Source organism: Amphiprion ocellaris, chromosome 12 (genome assembly GCF_022539595.1).
Source record: "Amphiprion ocellaris isolate individual 3 ecotype Okinawa chromosome 12, ASM2253959v1, whole genome shotgun sequence".
NCBI classification, from domain to species: domain Eukaryota; kingdom Metazoa; phylum Chordata; class Actinopteri; family Pomacentridae; genus Amphiprion; species Amphiprion ocellaris.
The window spans coordinates 440,864-467,066 of NC_072777.1; the positions used below are offsets into that span (position 1 = coordinate 440,864).

The 26,203-nt window shown below is 42.6% G+C and overlaps 1 protein-coding gene across 2 annotated transcripts in view; it reads right to left on the reverse strand.

Annotated features, from left to right (window-relative positions):
• Positions 1 to 9,972: 9,972 nt before the first annotated feature.
• The window catches only part of rp1l1b (rp1 like 1b), a 29,431-nt gene continuing 13,200 nt past the window's right edge, over positions 9,973 to 26,203 (reverse strand). Inside the window, exons 5-6 of one of the 2 annotated variants that reach the window (XR_008603446.1) lie at positions 11,584 to 25,621; positions 9,973 to 11,374 (exon numbers count right to left, since the gene is read on the reverse strand). Coding sequence is in view for 1 of the 2 variants with exons in the window: in XM_055015755.1 (XP_054871730.1) it covers positions 12,255 to 25,621 (13,367 nt within the window). In the remaining variant the exon portion in view is untranslated. Of the gene's footprint in view, positions 25,622 to 26,203 lie in introns of both variants that reach the window. The other variant, XM_055015755.1, reaches the window with a different exon arrangement.

A 26,203-nucleotide genomic window follows, 5' to 3' on the forward strand; every position in this document is an offset into this window, starting at 1 on the left:
ACAACCTGTACACAACCTGTACACAGCCTGATACACAACCTGTACACAACCTGTACACAACCTGATACACAACCTGATACACAGCCTGATACACAACCTGATACACAACCTGTACACAGCCTGATACACAACCTGTACACAACCTGATACACAACCTGATACACAACCTGATACACAACCTGTACACAACCTGATACACAACCTGATACACAACCTGGACACAACCTGATACACAACCTGATACACAACCTGATACACAACCTGTACACAGCCTGATACACAACCTGTACACAACCTGATACACAACCTGTACACAGCCTGATACACAACCTGTACACAACCTGATACACAACCTGATACACAACCTGTACACAACCTGATACACAACCTGATACACAACCTGGACACAACCTGATACACAACCTGATACACAACCTGATATACAACCTGTACACAGCCTGATACACAACCTGTACACAACCTGATACACAACCTGTACACAACCTGATACACAACCTGATACACAACCTGGACAAAACCTGATACACAACCTGATACACAGCCTGATACACAACCTGATACACAACCTGTACACAACCTGATACACAACCTGTACACAGCCTGATACACAACCTGTACACAACCTGTACACAACCTGATACACAACCTGTACACAACCTGTACACAACCTGATACACAACCTGTACACAACCTGATACACAACCTGATACACAACCTGATACACAACCTGTACACAACCTGATACACAACCTGTACACAACCTGATACACAACCTGATACACAACCTGTACACAACCTGATACACAACCTGTACACAACCTGATATACAACCTGATACACAACCTGTACACAACCTGATACACAACCTGTACACAACCTGTACACAGCCTGATACACAACCTGTACACAACCTGATACACAACCTGATACACAACCTGTACACAACCTGATACACAACCTGTACACAACCTGTACACAACCTGATACACAACCTGTACAAAGCCTGATACACAACCTGATACACAACCTGATACACAACCTGTACACAGCCTGATACACAACCTGTACACAACCTGATACACAACCTGATACACAACCTGTACACAGCCTGATACACAACCTGTACACAACCTGATACACAACCTGTACACAACCTGTACACAACCTGGTACACAACCTGATACACAACCTGTACACAGCCTGTACACAACCTGATACACAACCTGATACACAACCTGTACACAACCTGATACACAACCTGTACACAGCCTGATACACAACCTGTACACAACTTGATACACAACCTGTACACAGCCTGATACACAACCTGTACACAACCTGATACACAACCTGATACACAACCTGTACACAACCTGTACACAGCCTGATACACAACCTGTACACAACCTGATACACAACCTGTACACAACCTGATACACAACCTGTACACAACCTGATACACAACCTGATACACAACCTGTACACAACCTGATACACAACCTGTACACAACCTGATACACAACCTAATACACAACCTGATACACAACCTGTACACAACCTGATACACAACCTGTACACAACCTGTACACAACCTGATACACAACCTGTACACAACCTGATAAACAACCTGATACACAACCTGTACACAGCCTGATACACAACCTGTACACAACCTGATACACAACCTGTACACAACCTGATACACAACCTGTACACAACCTGTACACAGCCTGATACACAACCTGATACACAACCTGTACACAACCTGATACACAACCTGTACACAACCTGTACACAGCCTGATACACAACCTGGTACACAACCTGATACACAACCTGTACACAGCCTGTACACAACCTGATACACAACCTGATACACAGCCTGATACACAACCTGGTACACAACCTGATACACAACCTGTACACAGCCTGTACACAACCTGATACACAACCTGATACACAACCTGATACACAGCCTGATACACAACCTGTACACAGCCTGATACACAACCTGTACACAGCCTGATACACAACCTGTACACAACCTGATACACAACCTGTACACAGCCTGATACACAACCTGTACACAACCTGTACACAGCCTGATACACAACCTGTACACAACCTGTACACAACCTGTACACAGCCTGATACACAACCTGTACACAACCTGTACACAACCTGTACACAACCTGTACACAGCCTGATACACAACCTGTACACAACCTGTACACAACCTGATACACAACCTGTACACAGCCTGATACACAACCTGTACACAACCTGTACACAACCTGTACACAGCCTGATACACAACCTGTACACAACCTGTACACAACCTGTACACAGCCTGATACACAACCTGTACACAGCCTGATACACAACCTGTACACAGCCTGTACACAGCCTGATACACAACCTGTACACAACCTGATACACAACCTGTACACAACCTGTACACAACCTGTACACAGCCTGATACACAACCTGTACACAGCCTGTACACAGCCTGATACACAACCTGTACACAGCCTGATACACAACCTGTACACAACCTGTACACAACCTGTACACAGCCTGATACACAACCTGTACACAACCTGTACACAGCCTGATACACAACCTGTACACAACCTTTACACAACCTGTACACAGCCTGTACACAGCCTGATACACAACCTGTACACAACCTGTACACAACCTGTACACAACCTGATACACAACCTGTAAACAACCTGTACACAGCCTGATACACAACCTGTACACAACCTGTACACAGCCTGATACACAACCTGTACACAACCTGTACACAGCCTGACACACAACCTGTACACAACCTGTACACAACCTGTACACAGCCTGATACACAACCTGTACACAACCTGTACACAGCCTGATACACAACCTGTAAACAACCTGTACACAACCTGATACACAACCTGTACACAGCCTGATACACAACCTGTACACAACCTGTACACAGCCTGACACACAACCTGTACACAACCTGTACACAACCTGTACACAGCCTGATACACAACCTGTACACAACCTGTACACAACCTGTACACAACCTGTACACAGCCTGATACACAACCTGTACACAACCTGTAAACAACCTGTACACAGCCTGATACACAACCTGTACACAACCTGTACACAGCCTGACACACAACCTGTACACAACCTGTACACAGCCTGTACACAGCCTGATACACAACCTGTACACAACCTGTACACAACCTGTACACAACCTGTACACAGCCTGATACACAACCTGTAAACAACCTGTACACAGCCTGATACACAACCTGTACACAACCTGTACACAGCCTGATACACAACCTGTACACAACCTGTACACAGCCTGATACACAACCTGTACACAGCCTGATACACAACCTGTACACAGCCTGATACACAACCTGTGCACAACCTGTACACAACCTGTACACAGCCTGATACACAACCTGTAAACACAATGAGCCCCTGCAGGCTCCTCCTGCTGCTCTACAGGGAATCACAGTTTAATGCGACTCTTTGGACAATAATTTATATTAAAAAACATTCGTTCATATCAGAGGAAAACAGGTTTCTACAGAGAAATGTCAGTTAATTAAACATATAATCAGTAAACTAAGTGTCTGTATCAGTATGAGCCTAGTTTAACCCTCCTGTTGTCCTCATTTACAGGGACAAAAAAATATTGTTTCCTTGTCTGAAAAAAATCCAAAAATTCAGCAAAAAAAATTCCACAAATTCCTGAAAATTTGGAAAAACCTTCAGGAAGAAAACTCCAATACTTCCTTCAAAGTCTCCCTTAAAAGTTTTATTTAAAAAAAAAAAAAAAAAAAAACTCCCAAATTTGGCAAGAAAATTCTTGTAAATATTTTCAAAAAATAAGTAAAAATCTTCCAAAAAAAATCCTAAAAATATCTAAAGTGAATCCATATATATCAGTAAAACTTCTAATATTTTCTTTAAGAACATTCACATAAAAATTAACCAAAATCCAGCGAAATTTGATGGATTTTGGTTGATTTTTATGTGAATGTTCTTCAGAAACATTTTTTTAACATTTCTTTTTTTCCACCAAAAATGTTCAAAGATTTCCCAAAAATGTTGAAAATGTGGACATCAGAAGTTTCACTGTGAAAATATATATATTTTTTCCATATATATTTTTGCCCATCACAATTCAGGACACTCAGGTGCAGATTGTTGAAAATTGTAAATTCTTGGGTGTCACTCTTTCAAATGACCTCAGTTGGAACCTAAATACTACCAGCATTGCTAAGAAGGCAAAACAACGCCTCTCCTTTTTGTGTAAACTTAGAAAATTTACCCAAAACACAAAGATTCTTTTAAACTTTTATTATTGTGCAATTGAAGGTGTGCAACCAGCTCTTCTATTGTGTGGTTTGGTAATCTCACTCTGAAAGAAAAGAAGGTTCTGGACAAAGTGGTTCGCTCAGCCAGAAGCAGAAGGACCATCAGCTGCACTTTGCTGCTCCTGGAGGCCACATATAAAGTGAGACTTTTACACCGGGCTTTACAGATAGTAAATGATTCTTCAGGCCATCCTGCCAGGGCCATGTTTGAAGTCCTGCCCTCAGGGAAAAGATATCGGTCAATTAAGTGCACCACGTCTCGTCATTGTAAGAGCTTCTTCCCACAAGCTGTGATGATTTTAAATAATGCACCTTGATTCTAACATGTTTTTTTATTTTCTTATGAACTATTTATTGGATCTTAGTATTTATTTTTAAGTTTTTTATGTGGCATCTGTTCTTTTTACTGTCCTATTTTCTTCTGTATTTGTTGTTTTTAGATGTTGACAATATGCATTTTGAACTTCTTGCACCTCTTTCCAATGTGGTTTTATACTGCAAATGGCAAATAAACTGAACTGAACTCAAATGAACTGAACATTTTCAAACTTTAAAACGGGTCAATTTGACCCGCAGGACGACACAAGGGTTAATGTGACTCTGATGGAACTGAGCTGCAGCCAGTTGGTCCAGAAGTCATTCATGGCTGATCTGAGGTCAGTGATTGGAGGATAAAGACTCCTGGATCTGAAGGTCCAGTCTCTGGTGGATCAGAACTCCTGGATAGATCTACACCATGAAGACTGAAGAACCAAGAAACTCTCACAAAAAGTTGTTGAAAAGCATCAGTGAGGACGATACAAGAACATTTAAAGTTCCTGAAGACCTCCTGGAGTCCAGTTAAATCCATCATTAAGAAATGGAAGGAAGATAGAACATGAATAAATCTGACTAGAGCAGGACATTCTCAAGACCTGAGAGATTAGAGAGGGAGGCCACGAAGACTCCTATGACTCCTCTGAAGGAGAAAGAGACTAGAGAGGGAGGCCACCAAGACTCCTATGACTCCTCTGAAGGAGAAAGAGACTAGAGAGGGAGGCCACCAAGACTCCTATGACTCCTCTGAAGGCGTTCCAGTGTTTTATTCTCTGAGTTGTGAGCAGATTTTTCCTCTAAACCTCTCACTAATCTCAGTAAAAGTTCCAAACATCCACCATGTGAGCAGAAACCAGATGTTGTAGAAACACTGAGACCAGATCAGTGGATCAGAACTTTCTTTAATCTTCTTCCTTCTCCTGTTGGAGCCTCAGATGTTTTTAACCTGGATATGAAGGAGAGTAGAGCAGCTCCTCCTGCAGCCTCCAGCACTGACCTGCTGCTGAAGATGTATTTCCTTCTAAATGAGCTCACATGAGCTCAGCACTTTACTCGTTCTGGTCCTCCAGTTGGACTTCCTGTCTGTGTGGGAACAGCTCCTGTCCTCCGTCTCACTGAGAAACTCCGCATTCACCCTGAAAACACAAAGTGATCGTCAATAAACTGGAACAATCGAGCTCCCTGATGGACCCACCAGCTTCACTTTCCTGCTGCAGCTGCGTCCGACGTTAATCCACCGTTTCCTGCATGTTTACACACATGATGACCACATGTGTGTATAGAATACATACATGTGTGATCCTGCAGCCTCACATGAGCTCAGTTCTTCATGTTTGTCAGTTCAGGATATTCTTGTGCTTCTTCTTGTGTCATTTGTCCAGAATGATCTAAATGTGTCCAAAAATGATTAAAATATGTCAAAAATGATCTAAATGTGTCCAAAAATGATTAAAATATGTCAAAAATGATCTAAATGTATCCAAAAATGATTAAAGTATGTCCAAAATGATTTAAATGTCGAAAAATGATTAAAATGTCCAAAATGATCTAAATGTGTCCAAAAATGATCTAAATGTGTCTAAAATGATTAAAAACATGTCAGAATGATTAAACAATGACTTTAAATAAACTGAACTAGAGTGATTTAAAATGTGTGTAAAATAATGATTGATGCTGTCAGAAGGCAGAGTGAGTCTCTATGAGTTAGTTTCTGATCTTAACTCTCCTGATGTCTTCATTTACGGGCACCAAAAAATATTGTTCCTTTCTCTGAAAAAAATCCAAAAATTTAGCAAAAAAAAATTCCCCAAATTTATAAAAAATTGCTAAATCATCAGGAAGAAAATTCCAAAAAATCCTTAAACATTTCCCTTAAAAGTTTTTTCTTAAACCCCAAATTTGGTACGAAATTTAAAAAAAAAAAAAAAAAAAACTATTGTAAATGTTTTCAAAAAATGAGTAAAAATCTTCCAAAAAAATCCTAAAAATATCTAAAGTGATTCCATATATATCAGTAAAACTTCTAATATTTTCTTTGGAACATTCACATAAAAATCAACCAAAATCCAGTGAAATTCACTGGATTTTGGTAGATTTCTTTTCAGAATGTTCTTAAAGAAACATTTTTTTTAACATTTCTTTTTTTCCACAAAAAAATGTTCAAAAATTTCCCAAAAATGTTGAAATGGTGGAAGGTTTCACTGTGAAAATCTATGTATTTTCCCACATTTTCAAATTTTAAAACGGGTCAGTCTGACCCGCAGGACGACGCGAGGGTTGACTGGGTTCAGAGGAGCATAAATCAGACTGACTGGATGTTCTCAATTCTTTTAGGATGTTCTTCTTTCTTTCTTCAGATCTCAGGTCTGGGGTCAGTGAGGCCTCCAGCAGCGTACCTGGTTCTGCAGCTGTTCCTGTAAACACGGTGCTGGATGGGAAACCCCTGATTATTGTCTCCGGATGACATCCTCTACTCCTCGGTGTTTACGCTGGAACCGGCCAGCAGGTGCTTCCTCCAGCAGTCTAAGCTTATCCACAAGATTCCAGGATTAAATTCAGCCGTCGGACGGCTGCAGCTTCCCTTTGAAACACTTCACACGTTGTTCTGGTATCTGGAGCTGCTGCAGGAGGCCATGATGGATCCAAAGCTGCAGCAGCATGTCAGCTGGAACCATCGGCCAATCAGCTGCAGGGAAATGTCTGGCTGTCAGGATACCAGAGCTGGAGCCTCCAAAAAGAGCCTACTGTAAATAATAATAAATATAAAAATCTAATTATTATAGTTACTGGTAACTTTTCTGTCTAAGTTGGAGAAGTTATCATGAACCATAGAGACACGATAAACACAGTAAACCAGGGGTGTCCAACATGCGGCCTGTGGGCCAAAAGCGGTCCTCCAGAGGGTCCAATCCGGCCCTCAAAGTGTAAAAATTACAGCGAAGATATTAACTGCAGATTGTAAATTAGTAAAACTACAAATTTATAATCATTTCTAGACCATGACAAGTTGTTTGGATCAGAAAGTAAAATATTAGATAGCTCATTGTTCTTTTGTTGTTTTGTGTGTAATTTTTTATTTTTTTGTCTGACTTTCGTCTCATGTTTTAGTCGTTTTTCTTATTTTTGTCGTTTTGTGTTTCATTTTTGTCTCGCTTGTGTTTTTTGTTTTATTTTGTCATTTTGTGTTTTGTTGTTACGAGCATCGTTTTTGCCGTTTTGTGTTTTGTCTTGCTTGTGTTGTATATTTTTTGTGACTTTGTTTCTCGCTGTGTCATGTTTTGTCGTTGTGTCATTTGTCTAATTTTTTGTCTTTTTTTGTTTCGTGTTGTCTCATATTTGTTGTTTTGTGTCTCATCTTTGTAATTTTTTGTCTTGTTTTTGTTGTGTTTTTTCTGTTCTAAACTAAAATCCTCTATGGTTCAGTTCCAGATAGCTGTGACTAAATGTTGTGTTCCTTTGTCGACACTCTGTGATCTGGAAGTTGTAATGTGGAAATGATAAACTGAGGCTGAATGAATGAATTTCAGGTTGTTCATGATGTTTAGTAAAAAGATAATTCCTTAAATGTGAACATTAGGAACCATTAAGAGTTGTGGTTATTTAGAGGTTATTATGCTGTGGTTTTACTGGTTCGGTCCACTGGAGATCAGACTGGACTGGATGTGATCCTGGACTAAGATAAGTTTGACACCTCTGCATTAAACAGTCCATACTACTGATTTGGTTTCTTTCCTTCAGGGTGTTTATAGCTGCTGTTAAAGTTCATCAACATGAGGAATAAAAGTCTAATGATTTCATCTGAATCCTGTTTCTACTTTAGCTACATTTACCTGATTATATTTGTTATTTTCCATCTTCAGGTTCCAGTTAAAAGCCTGCAGTCGCTGCTTCTTCCTGTCTGACTCTCAGCCAATCAGAGTGACAGCAGCCATGTGTCACATGACCACAGGAGACCAGAGGAGGGGAAGTGATGGAAACATCCGTCAGATCTGAGGCTCTAATGAGGTTCAGGACCAGCAGCCTCTCTGTGGATTAACACTGAATATTTATTCTAGAAGAACCTCTGGAGGAACCTGCAGATCATCACTCAGTCCAATTATTGATCGGCTGTTTTATCGGCACACTGTTGGTTTAAATATAGTTTGGTCGCTTGTGATATATTTAAATATCTTTACATTACATATATATTTATAAGCACTTTTAATTTTTTTATAATTCTTGGAATACTTTCTGATATGTCTAGCTATTTAAAGTTATTTTTACTTTTTAATTTATTTTTAGTTTTGTAAATATTTTTGGGATCTTTTCGAGTATTTTTGTAAGTTTTTTTGATTTTTAAATGTTTTCGTGGTTTTGAAAAAAAAATCACTTAAAAATGTCTTAGTCTTTTAAGCATTTTTGGGGGGGAAATTTTTAGATTTTTTTTAAAAATAATTTTTAATAACGTGACTTTATTTGCTTTGCAGTTTTTTTGCAGCCTGTCCAACATTGTGTGGTCAACTGATTTAAGAAGTTGTCTAAATTAAGCAGATTTGATTTTGCATTCAAAAAATTTAATGGAATATTTTTTATAAGCTTTATTGTTATTTTGAAATGCTTTTATGGTTTTGAAAAAAATATATTTCTTCAGTTAAAATGTCTTAATCTTTTCAGCATTTTTAATTGTTTTATTTTTTATAATTCTTGGAATACTCTGATATTTCTAGCTATTTTTAAGCTATTTTTTGGACACATTTTTATATATTTTTCAAATTTGGTGAATATTTTTGGGATCTTAGAGAATATTTTTATAAGTTTTTTGTTATTTTTAAATGTTTTTATGGTTCTGAAAAAAATATATTTTTGCAGCTAAAAATGTCTTAATCTTTTAATTATTTTTAATTTTTTGTAATTCTTGGAATACTTTTTTTTGACATTTCTAGTTTTTTTTAAAAATATTTTTGTACACATTTTTTATACATTTTTAAAAAATATTTTTGGGATCTTGTGGAATATTTTTGTACGTTTTTTATTTTTAAATGTTTTGGTGGTTTTGAAAAAACATCTTTAGTTAGAATGTCTCAGTTTTTAAAATATTTTTTCATATTTTTTGATTTTTTTTGATAATTTTTTTAAAAAAGTGATTATTTGTTTTGCAGATGTTTGCAAATTGTCTAATATTGTGTGCAGCATGTTGGTCAACGGATTTAAAAAGTGTCGTCTAAATGAAATGGATCTGATTTTACTTGTTTAAAAAAAAACAAAAATGACTTTGAAGTCAATTTAATGTCAGAGACAATATGTGCAATACATTCAGCAGAGATGAACCCTGTAACGCAGATAAACAGCGGATGGTCTAAATACAGAACAACAGGAGATCTTTAACCTGACTACCTGTTTATCCAGGTGAGCTGTGATGCAGTTTCCTGATGGAGGTGATGAGAAGCTCCATCATCCAACCCTAACCACCTGAGCTGCACCTGCACAACAGGGAGCAACTGTAACTAGGAAAACATACAATTCTGAATTATTTAAACATAGAACTTTAAATACATTCAAACATTTTAAACGTGGAGCAGCAGAAAGGAGAAACACTGCAGAGCTACAGTGTGAGTGCAACAGAGACGAGATTCCGTCCAACTATTAAACGTGTGCTGGTTTCTGGCTCAGGAGTTCAGTGGGTAACATAAATATAACATTAATATAACACTGGTGCTCTTCATGATGCAGACTAGTGGTGTTCTCCACCATCATGGAGGACCTTAACCCTCCTGCTGTCTTCATTTATGGGCACCAAAAAATATTGTTTCCTTGTCAGGAAAAAATCCAAAAATTCAGCAAAAAAAAAATTCCACAAATTTCTGAAAATTTGCAAAACCTTCAGGAAGAAAATTCCAATAATTCCTTAAAAGTTTCCCTTAAAAGTTTTTTCTTAAACCCCAAATTTGGTACGAAATTTAAAAAAAAAAAAAAAAAAACTATTGTAAATGTTTTCAAAAAATTAGTAAAAATCTTCCAAAAAAATCCTAAAAATATCTAAAGTGATTCCATATATATCAGTAAAACTTCTAATATTTTCTTTGGAACATTCACATAAAAATCAACCAAAATCCAGTGAAATTCACTGGATTTTGGTAGATTTCTTTTCAGAATGTTCTTAAAGAAACATTTTTTTTAACATTTCAACAAAGTTTTTTTTTTTTTTTAAATCCCTCAAATTTGGCAAGAAAATTATTGTAAATATTTTTTTAAAAATCAGTAAAAATCTTCCAAAAAATTCCAAAAATATCTAGTGATTCCATATATATATCAGTGAAACTTCTAGTAATTTCTTTAAGAACATCCACATAAAAATAAACCAAAATCCAGTGAAATTCGCTGGATTTTGGTTGATTTTTTTTTTGTGAATGTTCTTCAGAAACATTTTTAACATTTTTTTTTCCACCAAAAATGTTCAAAGATTTCCCAAAAATGTTGAAAATGTGGACATCAGAAGTTTCACTGTGGAAATTTTTTTTTTCTCCACATTTTCAAACTTTAAACCGGGTCAATTTGGCCCGCAGAACGACACGAGGGTTAAAGGACTGTAATCAGCTGATAACTAAACACTGCACCTTGGTCTAACCTGCAGAACACCAGTCAGACTGAAGGGATCTCGGTTCTTCATCGCTGTGAGGAGAAACGTCAGCATCATGAAAAGCACTGAATCACTCACAGTGCTTAAAAACAGAGTTTAGCTGTGAATAAAACCTGTGCAAACCCGCTACATGCTGTATGTACATTCAAGTTTCAAGATTCTTCCTCCTTATTGGAGCAGCAGCTGTTTCATCTCAGCTTCAGACACTAAAAACACAGAAAACAGCTTTAAAATAATTCACCGTCAGCAGCAGCAGCATCTGTCTGTGGTTCTCAGTAGAACCTCAGTCCTGAAGACCCTGGGTTCTTCTTCAAGCTTAGTGAGCTTCTGCTGTAGTCCTTCATCATCTTAGATCATCTGTTAACTTTAAGTAACAGCGACTCAAAGCATGTTTTCATCCATCTAGGGTGAACATTTTTACAGTTTCAATACATCATTTTAAAACAATTTATTGAATTTATGATCTTAAGACATTTTAGAAGATGCCGCAACTATTCAGTGATAAAAGTCAAACTAAATTATCACTGTTGTCAACTTTGTAAAGAAAACAGAATTATTTCCAGAGCTGTGACCCACATCAGTCCTTTCTCCTTCTTCTAGAAGATCCAACATCAGGATTCAGAAGAACATCGGGCTGCTGGTGACAGTTCTGTGGAATCAATGTTTTTACAGTTTTATGTTCAGAGCAGAAACCTCAGAACCAGCTGGACAGTAGGGTTAGGGTTAGACAATCTTAGCTGCCGTGGTCGTCTCCACCCAGATGAAGAAACCTCTCAAACTTCTTCTAACTTACTGTTAATTTCTACAGAGCAGCAGCAGCAGGAAGCATCAGACTGGTGATGAAGGTTCAGGTTATTAAACAGAACATCGACTCCAGTGATCTTCAGTCTTCTGTTCCCTGATGTTCCTCCTTCAGTTCTCCCTGGCTCTAACAGAGTCTCCTTTAGCGTACGATCTGCTCTTCTTCAGACTCTTGGACTCGATGCTCGTGACGTCCTCCTCGCTGTTCATCATCTCTGACTCTGAGTCTTCTCCGTCAGCGTACATTCCGTCCTCGGACTCTGCGCTGACTTTGATTGGAGGATCCGGCAGCTTCAGCGTTGGTTCTTTAGCTGCTTTGATGGTCGCATCCTGACTGTTGGGCTTGCTGCTAACTAAAAGTTTCCGTATGTCTTCGCTTTCTTCTTCTTCAGGTTCATCTGAGTCTTCTTCAGCTTCATCTTCTCCATCGTTCTCGCTCCAGTTGTCGTTGGGTGTTTCCGTTTCCTCGTCGTGCTTCTCAGAGCGTTCATCGTTGTCTTCATCGTTTTCACAGCCTACACACTGTGAGACATCTTCTGTCTGCTCAGGATTCTCTCCACCTTCCTCTGGTTTGTTTTCTTTGTCTTCTTCTATGGTTTCTGATATTTCCTCCACCCTGTCATCAGGCTCTTCTGTGTCCTTGTTGGTCTGGGGAACGTCACTTTCTTCTCCTGTGCATTCAGCTTCATCAGGATTTGTCTCAGATTCACTGGCAGCATCTCGTCCAGATTCATCTTCTCTGGTATCTGTACAGTGTATTTGTTCTTCTTCAGCCTCGTCTGCTGCAGATGTTCCTTCACTGATCTCATTCTCGTCCATTTCAGCTCCTCCCGATTCTTCTTCTGCTGTTTCGTGTCCTTCAGTCTCGTCTCCGGTTGTTTCTTCCCCACAGGTTCCACTTTCTTTCTCAGCAGATTCCTCCTCTTCAGATTCTTCTCCAGCAGTTTCACCGTCTGCTGGTTCCTCAACCTGAGATTTATTATCCTCTTCTTCTTTAAAATCTTCAACCACAGTGCTTTCTGCTATTTGTTCACATGGTTCTGCTTCACTTACAGACACATTTTCATCTGTAGCTTCTCCTGCAGCTTCATCTTCTGCAGTTCCATCTTCTCCTGCAGCTTCATCTTCTGCAGTTCCATCTTCTCCTGCAGCTTCATCTTCTGCAGTTCCATCTTCTCCTGCAGTTTCACCTTCTGCAGTTCCATCTTCTCCTGCAGCTTCATCTTCTGCAGTTCCATCTTCTCCTGCAGTTTCACCTTCTGCAGCTTCATCTTCTCCTGTAGTTTCATCTCCTGCAGTTTCATCTCCTGCAGTTTCACCTTCTGCAGCTTCATCTCCTGCAGTTTCATCTTCTCCTGCAGTTTCATCTTCTCCTGCAGTTTCATCTTCTCCTGCTTCATCTTCTCCTGCAGTTTCATCTTCTCCTGCTACATCTTCTCCTGCAGTCTCCTCAATGTTGTCAGGTTTGGCTTCTGAATGTTCTGACTCCTTATCATTTGTAACTTCAGACCTTTCCTCCTGTCCTGTGGTTTTATTTGTGTCTGAGTCATCATCTTCCTCCTCTGCTGCTTCAGAAGCTTCTTCTGATAGTCTGTTAGCTGTGTTATCAGACTCTTCTGCACTTTCATCATTTGAAGACACTTCCACGTCATCAGCAGAATCATCTCCACTGCCAGCAGCAGTTTCTTCTGCATCTTCAGCTGTCCCTGTTTCCTCTTCTTGGTCAGATTCATGTTCACTTGTGGCTACCATCGTGGTTTCTTCTGCATCTTCAGCTGTGGCTGCTTCAGATGCACTTTCCTCCTCGGCTCTGGTTGTTTCTCCACCATCTTCAGCAGTGACAGCGACCTCCTCGTCTGAATCCTTTGCACTGGAGGCTTCCCCAGCTGCATCCCTGTCAGATTCATGTCTGGTTGTAGCTGAAGCCTCCTCTGTAGCGCTGTGATCTTCATTGTCACTGCTGGCAGGAACATCTTTCTCCACAGTGGAAGCAGCCTGATCTTCACTGTCAGCAGTTCCTGCTTCCACAGACTCTTCATCAGATTCATGTTCACTCGTGGCTACCATCGTGGTTTCTTCTGCATCTTCAGCTGAACCACCCTCTGTACCAGCAGCTTCTTCTTCTACCTCCAGATCTTCTTCAGTTGGTGCAGCATCACTCTCTGCAGCTTCTTCTTCATGTTCCGTGGCAGCGTTGTCAACAGCCTCGTCTTCTTCAGATTCATGCTCACTGGTAGCCGTTGGTGTGGCGTCGCTCTCGTCTGCAGTTTCATCTCCAGCTGTGGTTGCATCTACATCTTCTGCAGAATCAGACTCACCGGCAGCAGCCTCCTCTTCATCAGTAGCTGCTCCTGCTTCCACAGCCTCCTCGTCATCAGCGCTCCCTGCTTCCTTATTTTCAGCATCTTCTGCTGCAGGTTCATCCTTGGACTCATCTTCTGTGACAGCAACTTGTTTTTCTACAACCAGCTCATCTTCAGTTGTTGCTGCTTCATCTGGTTCTTCTGATGATTCTTCTGCAGGAGTCTTCTCTTCATCAGTAGCTGCTGCTGCTTCCACAGCCTCATCTTCATCAGATCCATCTTCACTTGTGGCTGCCATCGTGGCTTCTTCTGCATTTTCATCTTCCTCTTTAAGTTCATCAGCAGCAGCCTCCTGTTCTACCATCAGTTCATCTTCAGTTGATGCAGCATCGCTCTCATCTGCAGTTTCTTCTTCGTTTGGAGTTGCATCTTCTGCAGAATCAGCCGTCTCCGTTTCCACAGCTTCCTCATCCTTCTCAGACTCATGATCAGTTGAAGCTGCCAAAACAGCGTCTTTTGCTGCAGGTTCATCTTCAGCTGTGGTGGCCTCTAAATTATCTGCAGAATCGGTTTGACTGGCAGCCCCAGCCTCCTCTTCATCAGCCCTGCCTGCCTCCTCAGCCTCCTCTTCACCTTTGTCTGCTGTGATGTTCTCCACAGCTTCATCTTCATCCTCACTTATAACAGCAGCCTGTTTTTCTACCACCAGCTCATCTTCAGTTGGTGCAGCGTCACTCTCATCTGCAGTTTCTTTTCCAGCTGTCGTAACGTCTACATCTTCTACAGAATTAGCTTCTCCTCCCTCAGCAGCTTCCTCATCTTCTGCTGCAGGTTCATCCTTTGATTCGTCTTCTCCCGTGACAGCAGCCTGTTTTTCTACCAGCTCATCTTCAGTTTGTGTAACATCACACTCATCTTGAGCTGTGGCTGCTTCAGAGGCTTCCACAGCCTCATCTTCATCTGGTTCATGATCAACTGAAGCTTCCAAAGCAGCATCTTCTGCTGCAGGTTCATCCTTGGACTCATCTTCTGTGACAGAAGCTTGTTTTTCTACAACCAGCTCATCTTCAGTTGTTGCTGCTTCGTCTGGTTCTTCTGATGATTCTTCTGCAGGAGACTTCTCCTCATCAGTAGCTGCTGCTGCTTCCACAGCCTCCTCTTCATCAGATTTAGCTTCACTTGTGGCTGCCATCGCAGATTCTTCTGCATTTTCATCTTCCTCTTTAAGTTCATCAGCAGCAGCCTCCTGTTCTACCATCAGTTCATCTTCAGCTGTGGCTGCTTCAGATGCACCTTCTTTAAGGTCATCCTCACTCATAACAGCAGCTTCTTTCTCTACCTCCAGTTCATCTTCAGTCGGTGTGGCTTCACTCTCGTCTGCAGTTTCATCTAAATCTTCTGCAGAATTATCTTCACTGGCAACACCAGTCCATGCCTCCTCTCTCTCAGATTCATGTTCACCAGAGATGGTCTCTGCTGCTGCTTCTTCTTCAGCTTCCTCCTTCAGTTCATCTTCACTTCTAACAGCAACAGTCTCCTTTTCTAAAACCAGTTCATCTTCAGCTGGTTCTTTTACTGAATCTTCATCTGGGCCTGCAGCACCTTCATCCGTCCCGTTAGCACAATTAGCTTCTTCTGCATCAACCATCTCTTCTGCTACAGCCTCTTCAGCTGTAGCCTCCTCCTCTGCTGCTACATCTTCATCTTCAGCAGTTTCATCTTTTGACTCTTCTCTCTCTACAGCAGTTTCATCTTCACTTTCTGCTGCTGCAGCCTCATCTCTGTCAGACTGATCTTCAGCTGCTACATCTTCATCTTCAGCAGTTTCATCTTTTAACTCTTCTTCTCTTGTGACGGAGATCTCATTGTCCAAAGCAGTTTCATCTTCTGCAGTGTCCTCTTTTTCAGACTGATCTTCAGCTGCTACATCTTCAGGTCTGGTGGCTTCAGCAGCTTCTTTGGACTCTGCTTCAGTCATGGCGTCTTCAGCTGGTTCCTTCAACATTTCCCCGTCCTCCACCTCCTGCTTCGAGGACAACAGTCTCTTCTTCACCTTCAACCAGCCATTTGCTGCTTCACGTGTGGTTCTAGAAGCTGACAGTTCTGTAGCTTCTTCATTTGGGACCACAACATCTTCATCTTCTTCTTTTGGCAGTTCTTCGCCTGTGACAGATGTATTAATCTCCTCAGTAGTTTTAAGTTCGTCTTCAGTCTGCGAGGTTTTCTCGCTCCGTGTTTCTGCATTCTCATCTTCTTTGTTACTGTCTACAGTGAAGTCTTCTCCTGTTCCTTCAGTCAGTTCTTTGATGGTTTCTGCTTCACTGCCTTCATCTTCTGCAGCAAAAACATCTTCAGGTTTTCTGTGTTCCTTGTCTCCCTGCACTTCATTTAAAGCTTTATCGATGACCTCTTCTACCAGCATTTCTGCTGCTTCAGTTTCCTGGTCCTCTGCAGGGCGACATGAACACTCATCGGTCTTCAGATCTGTAACCACAGGACCAGCAGGTGACGTGATGTTGGTCTTCAGACATGTTTCACAGGGACAGAACTCGTCGTCGTTCTCACTCCGCTGGTCGCTGTAGGACGTTCCTGTGGCTGAATCATCACTTTTCTCTGTGTTAGAACCAATGGACTGTTTGACCATGATCTTCAGCCTCCTCCTGGGCTCTTTGCTCTGTGTGGTTGAAGCTCTGGACGTGGCTTCTTTGGCAGGTCTCGGCAGACCTGCTCGACCTTGCATCTTCCTCAGCTCTCTGTCTATGCTGGTCTGGATTCTTCTGTGAACCTCAGCTCTGAGCTCACTGATCATCTTTTCCAGCTGCTCGTTGTCTCCGAGGTTCCAGCGCACTTTGAACTCCTTCATGGCGTTGATATAATGCGTCATGAACTGCTTTTCTATTTTCTTCAGTAAGGTTAGAACCCAGACTGGATCTGGGTCCTGAGAAAGTGTTTTGGCAATCTGTGCTCTCTGGCTGAGCAGAAGACTTTCAGGTTCCTCCTGACTTTCACTTTCACAGTCGTTTGCTGAGCTCCTGCTGGAGGACAGAGGAGTTTCAGGCAGCTGTCTCGGACTGTCATCGTCTGGACTTGTACCGTCTGTGGCTGGATCTTCTTCAGTTTTATTGATTCCTTCTGCTTCTCTCTCAGAAGTCCATTGAGCTTCACCCTCACAGATGTTTTGATGGCTTCCATCTGCACCAGGCTGAGATGCTTCTCCACCCTTCACTCCGTCGCTGCTGTTCCCAGAGCCCGTTGAGCCACTGTTGACGTCGACGCCGGAGGACGACGTGTGGTTAAAGTCATCGTCCACATCTTCGTTCTTGGACACATGTTGGTGTTCTGGAGGATCACACAGCCACAGAGACTGAAGGATGCCCATCAGCTCCTGGTACCTTTCGTCCTTCTCAGTGGTGTTTTTAGGGTCACGGTCGATGAGCTGCAGCTTCACCAGACAGTCCAGCAGCCCTCTGGCTGACGTGCTCAGCTTACGTCCGTACACCGGAGAAATCTCAGGTAAACTGTTACACCTGTCCAGCTTTGGGTTCAGAAGCACTTTCATCACTTGTATGGAGGAGCTGAAGATCTTGGAGTCTCTCTGGTTAGAGTTTTCTTCATTAAGAGCCTCAGTGTTTGTTGGGCCGTCGTCATTCGGGACGCTGTTCGTCACACTTCCTTCATTTGTGTCCTTTGAATTCTCAGCTGCAGATTCTTCGTTGTTTTCTTTCGTCTCCACTCTGTTGCCGTCCTCTGAAGTCAGGACAGTTTTCTGACCCTCAAAGCTTTCATTAAGCTCCTCCACATCGTACATGTTTCCGTCCTCTGGTATCGTCTTCAGCCACTGATTCACCACCTCTGTAGGGGAAGCGTTGGGCAGACTGGACGGGACTAGACCAAAGTTATCTTTGGTATTTTCAGTGATGGTTTCTTCAGCATCTCCATTTGTCATCTTCTGTTCGTCCACGCTGGGCTTGGACTCTCCAGGCATCTCTTTGAGGTCAGAACTGGACAGAGTTTGAGACAGATCGGTTTCGTCTGACTCTGTGTGAGAGGTGACAGGATGCTCATTTTGTTTCGGCTGCTTTTCGCTCTGAGATGTTTGTACAGACTTTGGCTTCTCGGTAACCTCAGCAGCTGTGTCTTTGGCATCTATCTGAGAGTGACAGCTGTTCTCATCTTCACCTGCATTCACTGAAGAAACACCAGCTCTCTCCTCAGAACAGACCTCAGCCTCCTCCTCTTTGGTTTCCACGTCTTCATCTGTTACTTTGGAGTTCTTGGTTTTAATGGACAGATGTGAGCTCGCAGATAAAGAACTCTTCTTCTCTTTAACCTCAGAGGACCTTTTTGAAGCCTTGGACTTTGAGGACGTGGCTGTTGGTGTTCTGTCTTCACTCTCCTCCACAATTACATCAGGAACTTCAGACCTGTGAGATCGGTTTGATTTGGCAGACACCGGACTTAAAGTTCTCTCTTCTCTTTCAGGAACATCGGAGACTTCTGATGTTTTTGGTCTCGCTGACTTATTTGACCTTGCAGAAGAGCCACTCGGTGCTCTCTCAGATGTTTCCTCAGGAGTTAATTTGTTTGATTTTGCTGATTTGGTGGACATGGCGCGGTTTGCTCTATCCTCTTCATCCAGTTCTGTCCTCTCAGCTGGAGTTCTTCCAGACACGTTGGACTTCAGAGTTCTTGCAGAGGTGGTGGACTTCCCTGACAGAGCGCTGGATGTTCTCTCTGTTGGACCCTCAGCTGATCTGTGAGAAGCTTTGGATTTTGCAGACACTGATGTCACATGTGATTTGGCAGACGTGGAGCTCGCCGCTCTCTCCTCAGCATCTTCTTCTATGTCTCCATCAGCAGCATTGGCACCGTTTTCAGCAGAAACCGCCGTAGTGTTTGACTTGTTTGATTTTGCAGATTTAACAGAGCTGTGACTGGGTGGATTGTCTTCACCGGGTGCATTAGAGGCTTCTGACTTGCTAGATTTGGCAGAAATATTTGACTGTGCAGTTTTGGCGGATCTGGCTGAAGTAGCACTTGCTGGTCTTTGAACAGTTAGTTCTTCGTTTGCATCGTTGTCTTCTGAAGGAGCGTCGTGTGTCTTCGTGCTCCTCGATGATGCAGAAATATCTGATTTGGCCAACATGTTGCTTGGTGGCCTTTCCTCGGTTTCTTCTTCAGGATTTCCACCAGAAGCTTTTGAAATCCCTGACAGTGCACTCGGCACTCGCTCTACAGCTTCATTATTCTCTGTAACTTCTTCAGCTGGAACATCTGATGCTTTGGACCGACTTGACTGGACAGATGCTGCACTCTGAGCTCTCTCACTAATTTTCACAGAAGCATTAGATTTTCCTGATTTAGCCGACAGAGCATCTTCAGCAGCAACAGCAGAGGTTTGTGACTTGACGGATTTGTCAGAAACATGAGACTGAGCTGACCGGACGAATGTGCAGCTCACAGCTCTTTCCTCAGTCGGCTCCTTTTCTTCTTCAGGACTCTCGGAGCTTCGTGCAGCTGACAGGTCAGACTTCTTGGATCTGGCAGAAATGTTTGACCTGTTGGTTTGTGTTGACAGTGAACTCGCTCTGCTGTCATTCTCTGGGTCGGCCAGTTCAGTGCTGTGTTCAGAGGGGAGGAAGGAAACTTTGGACTTCTTGAAAACATCTGACTTTGCTGATTTTGCAGATTTGACTGACATCGTTGCAGCTCTCTCAGAATCAGGAGCTCCTTCTTGTTCTGCAGCAGCCGACACCGTGGACCTTCTAGACTTTGCAGAAACAGAGGATTTTGCAGACATCACACTCTGTGCTCTGTCCTGAGTTTCTTCCTCTTCATGTCTGTCCAAATCAGGAGGAACTCCAGAAACATTTGATCTTATGGACGGTGTAGAAACGTGTGACTTTGGTCTGGTGATGTTTTCTCCATCTGGAACATCAGTGGAACATTTGGACCTGCTCGATGCTGCAGAAACATCTGACCTGACTGAGGAGACGGACATTGAACTTACTGACCTGCTTTCATTTTTATCCTCTTCATTTGCATTTTCAACACTGAGGTCACAAGAAGCGACTGTGGATTTCGATTTCTTTGATGCTGCTGAAACATTTGTCATCGCCGATTTTCCTGATCTGCCTGACAGGTTACTGACAGGTCTGTCTTCAGTTTCTACTTCTCCATCAGGAAGGTCAGACTGAACTTCAGAAACATGTGATTTGGCTGATCTAGCTGATTTTTCTGATTTAGCAGACAGAGCGCTTGGTGCTCGTTCTGGAGTTTCTTCTGCACCTTCTCCTCCATCAGGAATATGTGCAGCTCCATCAGCTTGAACTTCAGAAACATGTGATCTAGTTGATTTAGCTGATTTGGCTGATTTAGCAGACATGCTGCTCACTGCTCGTTCTTCATTTTGCTCTGGGTCAGAACTTCTAGATTTATTTGATTTTGCAGAAACATGAGATTTAACTGACAGGACAGATGCTGAACTCTTTGCTCTTCCTTCGCTCTCCCCTTCAACTATTCTTTCCTCAGGATTTTCTACTCCGTCTTCCAGGCAAACCTCAGGAACTGCTGATCTTTTAGATGATTTAGAAACATTGGACTTTGCTGATCTGACTGACAAACCACTTGGTGCTCTGTCTTCAGGCTCTTCGTGATCAGACGTAAGTTCTTCTCCTTTTGACTTGGTAGATTTAGCAGAAACTGTTGACTTTGCAGTTCTAATTGACGTTGCACTCTGTGCTCTGTCTTCAGTTTCCTCTCCATTTGGAAGGTCAGACTGAACTTCAGAAACATGCCATTTGGCTGATTTTTCTGATTTAGCTGATTTAGTTGATTTAGCTGATTTAGCAGACAGAGCGCTTGGTGCTCTTTCTGGAGTTTCTTCTGCACCTTCTCCTTCAGGAATATCTGCAGCTCCATCAGCCTGAACTTCAGAAGCATTAGTCTTTGCAGAAACGTGGGATTTAGTTGATTTAGCTGATTTAGCAGACATGCTGCTCGCTGCTCGTTCTTCATTTTGCTGTGTGTCATTTTCTTCGGCCGGAACAGCAGCAGAACTTTTAGATGTATTTGATTTTGCAGAAACATGAGATTTAACTGACAGGACACATGCTGAACTCTTTGGTCTTCCTTCACTCTCCCCTGCAACTATTCTTTCCTCAGGATTTTCTACTCCATCTTCCAGGCAAACCTCAGGAACTGCTGATCTTTTAGATGATTTAGAAACATTTGATTTCTCTGATCTGACTGACAAACCACTTGCTGCTCTGTCTCTGGACTTTATGGATGTTTCTGAAACAAGAGACTGAACTGATCTGACTGACAAACTGCTCTGTGGTCTGTCTTCAGTTTCTACTCCTCCATCAGGAAGGTCAGACTTAACTTCAGAAACATTAGTCTTTGCAGAAACATGTGATTTGGCTGATTTAGCAGACATGCTGCTCACTGCTCGTTCTTCCTTTTGCTCTGGGTCAGAACTTCTAGATTTATTTGATTTTGCAGAAACATGAGATTTAACTGACAGGACAGATGCTGAACTCTTTGCTCTTCCTTCACTCTCCCCTGCAACTATTCTTTCCTCAGGATTTTCTACTCCATCTTCAAAGCAAACCTCAGGAACTGCTGATCTTTTAGATGATTTAGAAACATTTGATTTCTCTGATCTGACTGACAAACCACTTGGTGCTCTGTCTCTGGACTTTATGGATGTTTCTGAAACAAGAGACTGAACTGATCTGACTGACAAGCTGCTCTGTGGTCTGTCTTCAGTTTCTACTTCTCCATCAGGAAGGTCAGACTGAACTTCAGAAACATGTGATTTGGCTGATCTAGCTGATTTTTCTGATTTAGCAGACAGAGCGCTTGGTGCTCGTTCTGGAGTTTCTTCTGCACCTTCTCCTCCATCAGGAATATGTGCAGCTCCATCAGCTTGAACTTCAGAAACATGTGATCTAGTTGATTTAGCTGATTTGGCTGATTTAGCAGACATGCTGCTCACTGCTCGTTCTTCATTTTGCTCTGGGTCAGAACTTCTAGATTTATTTGATTTTGCAGAAACATGAGATTTAACTGACAGGACAGATGCTGAACTCTTTGCTCTTCCTTCGCTCTCCCCTTCAACTATTCTTTCCTCAGGATTTTCTACTCCGTCTTCCAGGCAAACCTCAGGAACTGCTGATCTTTTAGATGATTTAGAAACATTGGACTTTGCTGATCTGACTGACAAACCACTTGGTGCTCTGTCTTCAGGTTCTTCGTGATCAGACGTAAGTTCTTCTCCTTTTGACTTGGTAGATTTAGCAGAAACTGTTGACTTTGCAGTTCTAACTGACGTTGCACTCTGTGCTCTGTCTTCAGTTTCATCTCCATTTGGAAGGTCAGACTGAACTTCAGAAACATTAGTTTTTGCAGAAACGTGTGATTTAGCTGATTTTTCTGATTTAGCAGACAGAGCGCTCGCTGCAGACTTTATGGATGTTTCTGAAACATGAGACTGAACGGATCTGATTGACAAGCTGCTCTGTGCTCTCTCTTCATTTTCTTCTCCGCCATCTGGAAAGTCAGACTGAACTTCAGAAACATGTGATTTGGCTGATTTTTCTGATTTAACTGACAGAGCGCTCGCTGCTCTCTCTGCAGATCTTCCAGAAACATGTGACTGCGATGATTTAACTGACTGGCTGCTCTGAGCTCTGTCTTCAGTTTCCTTTCCATCATTTCCCTCATTCAGGATCTCAGAACCTTCTTCAGAACGTTTGGACTTGTTTGATTTTGCAGAAACACCTGACTTCACAGAGACTGAGCTCGCTGGTCTCCCTTCAGTCTCCCCTTCATTAAGAACCTCCTCAGAAGCTTCAGCACAGCTCTCAGAAGGACCCGCAGAACCTCTGGATCTCACAGATGCTCTGGAAGTGTTTGACTTTGAGGATTTCACAGATGCAGCTGACATGTTGCTTGGAGCTCGTTCTTCAGCGTCTCCTGCAGCTGAAACCCGGCTGGATTTCGACAGGTTGGACCTGGTAGATTTATCAGAGCGAGCTGATTTCACCGACAGAGCGCTGGCTCCTCTCTTCTCCTCACAGTCTGATCGTGCTGAAGCGTTTGACTTGATGGATCTGTGCTCATCGTCTCCTTCGACGTCCTCGTCATGTCTGGGAGAATCTGGTGACGTTCTACTCGCTGCCGAGACATTTGTTTTAGCAGATTTAGCCGACATGGCACTCAGCACTCTCTCTGCAGGCCCTTCTTTAGGCCCTCCTGTGGACTGACGGGACTTCCTAGACGCTGCAGATGATTTAGATTCCACTGATTTCTCTGACGTGACACTAGAGGCTCTTTCCTCACTTTGCTCTGCATCATTCCCATCCTCAGGAGCATCAGATAATTTAGATTTGGTAGATTTTGCAGAAGTGTTTGACTTTGCTGATTTGACCGACGTGCTTCGTGGTCTGACTTCAGCTTCCTCTTCAGAGTTTACAGAGATGTCAACAGTTTCTCCAGCAGGAGGATCTGACCTCTTTGATTCTCCAGAACCGTTAGATGCAGCATCTTCTAAGTCTTCAGCGTTGTCCTCAATCGTCTCTTCACAGCCTTTTGATTTTCCAGATGCTGTAGAAACATTTGTTTTAGCAGATTTAGCTGACAATGCACTCTGTGTTCTCTCACCCTCCTGATTCTCCTCCGTTAACTCGGCCGACTCGACAGCAGGAGAAGGTGGGCTTTCTTCAGGTGAAGCTTCAGATGTTCTTGACTTTTTAGACTTTGAGGAAACGTTTGACTTCTCTGATGTTGTGCTTTGTGCTCTGGGTTCAGTTTGAGTTTCCTCAGTGGAGTTTGCTTCACAGGTGTTGGATGTTTCTGACATGGCACTGGGTGTCCTCTGCTCTGCTTCCTCAGCTGGTTTCTCATCTTGGAGAGGAGAAGCTCCTGAGGTTTTAGATTTAGAGGACAGTGAACTTAACGCTCTTTCCGCCATCTCTGATTTTACAGATTTAGAGGACTTCACAGACGTGCTGCTTCGTGGTCTTTCTTCTGTTTCTTCAGCGTCTAAAGCTTCAGACGTGGATTCTGTGGAGGCATCTGAATGAACTGACATGGCACTTTCCTCCTCTTCGTCTTTGGCCTGTGTGTTTGAGCTGCAGGAGGCGTTTGATTTGACAGACATGGCACTTGATTGATCGCTTTGCATCTCACCTTCTTCTTCAGCTCGGCCCTTTGTTTCTCCCTCAGCTGCTGCACAGCGACAAGTGTGTGAAGCTTTGGATCTTCTTGATTTGCCAGAGTGTCCTGAAGCATTGGAAGCTCTTTCTGCAGGGCTGGAGGATGAAAGCTGCTCAGGAGATCCAGTATTTACCTCTAAAGCAGCGTCTTCTGGTTCAATGTTCTGAGTAGATGTTTGTGGAACATCTTCGTCCTCATCATTCTGCTCATCATCTGAAGCTCGACTGCCAGATTCTGCTGGTTCTGATGTCTGAGCAGCGTCCACATTGATGTTATCTTTGGACTGAGGCGAGCAGGTCTGACTCCTGATGGTGCAGTACTCCACAGTCTCAGCCATTTCTGTCTCCACCAGCTGTTCTGTCAGCCCCTCGGTGGATCCACACACAGTCTGCCTCTCCACCACCGTCTTCCTGGAGACCAGGGTGTGTGAGGAGGCGCTGGAGCTGGAGGTCTGGATGCAGCGACTCGCTCCGTGAGTCCCGGGGACGCTCTTCCAGACGTCGTAGTCCTGGCAGCGGCTGCAGCAGCGAGGACAGTGAGGCTCCCCGGCAGCTCTGTGGTGTCGCTGACAGACCAACGCCTCGTCCTGCTCAGCGGCAGACATGTTGTCAGACTCGGAACAGCTCCGGTCGCTCACCTGTGCAGAGCAGGTGTGACTGTGGAGCAGCTGGCAGCTTCTTCCTGCGCTCTTTCTCACCTCAGTCGACCAGTGCAGAGTTTCATCGTTCTCCAGTCTGAAGCACACTTTCATCTGCATGGACAAACTGCCATCTTTATTAACACGAACACGCTTCTCGATGTTGTCTTCTCTCATCCCATCGCCGGTGGGGGGGCAGGAGTCCACATTATCTGGAGACTCGGTTCCGTCCAGGGCTGATTTTTCAGAAGACACCGACTGTCGGGTTCCTCTGCTGTCAGACTGCAGGTTTGGATGAGTTTTCTTTGCAGTGAGTCCTGGTTCACCATCCAGACATAAAAAAAACAAGAATATCACATTAGGACTGTTGAATAAATGTCTTTCTAAAATCATTTAATGAATAAAGGAAGCATTTCATCTTTCAATAACACTAATTATTAATTATTTGGAATTAAATTCATTTTTAATAGTAGATCTGTATCCAGGTGTTGTGGTGTTTCTTTCATCAGGAGAAAAGTTCTCCATCAGCAGCTTCCAGGATTAATCCATTATTTCTGACTACTGTTTACTGGGAGTCAAACTGATGAAACAAAGACACACAGAATCACTCGGAACAAACACCAGGACACAAAAAGCAGTGACAAAGAGACACAGAAAAAAACACAAAAAATAGCACACAAACCACTAGAAGGAGGTCAGAACTGCCTAAAAGAGATGGAACATGAACACAAATGGATACAAAACTAAACAAACACAAAACAGGAGCAAAGACAAACAAAATTACTTAAAACAACAATCAACAGTAACACAAAGTCACACAAACAAAAGACACAAACTGAGCTCAGACAGAACCAGTCGACTCCAAACTACCTGAAGTTTAAGAAGCATTTCGTCCAAAC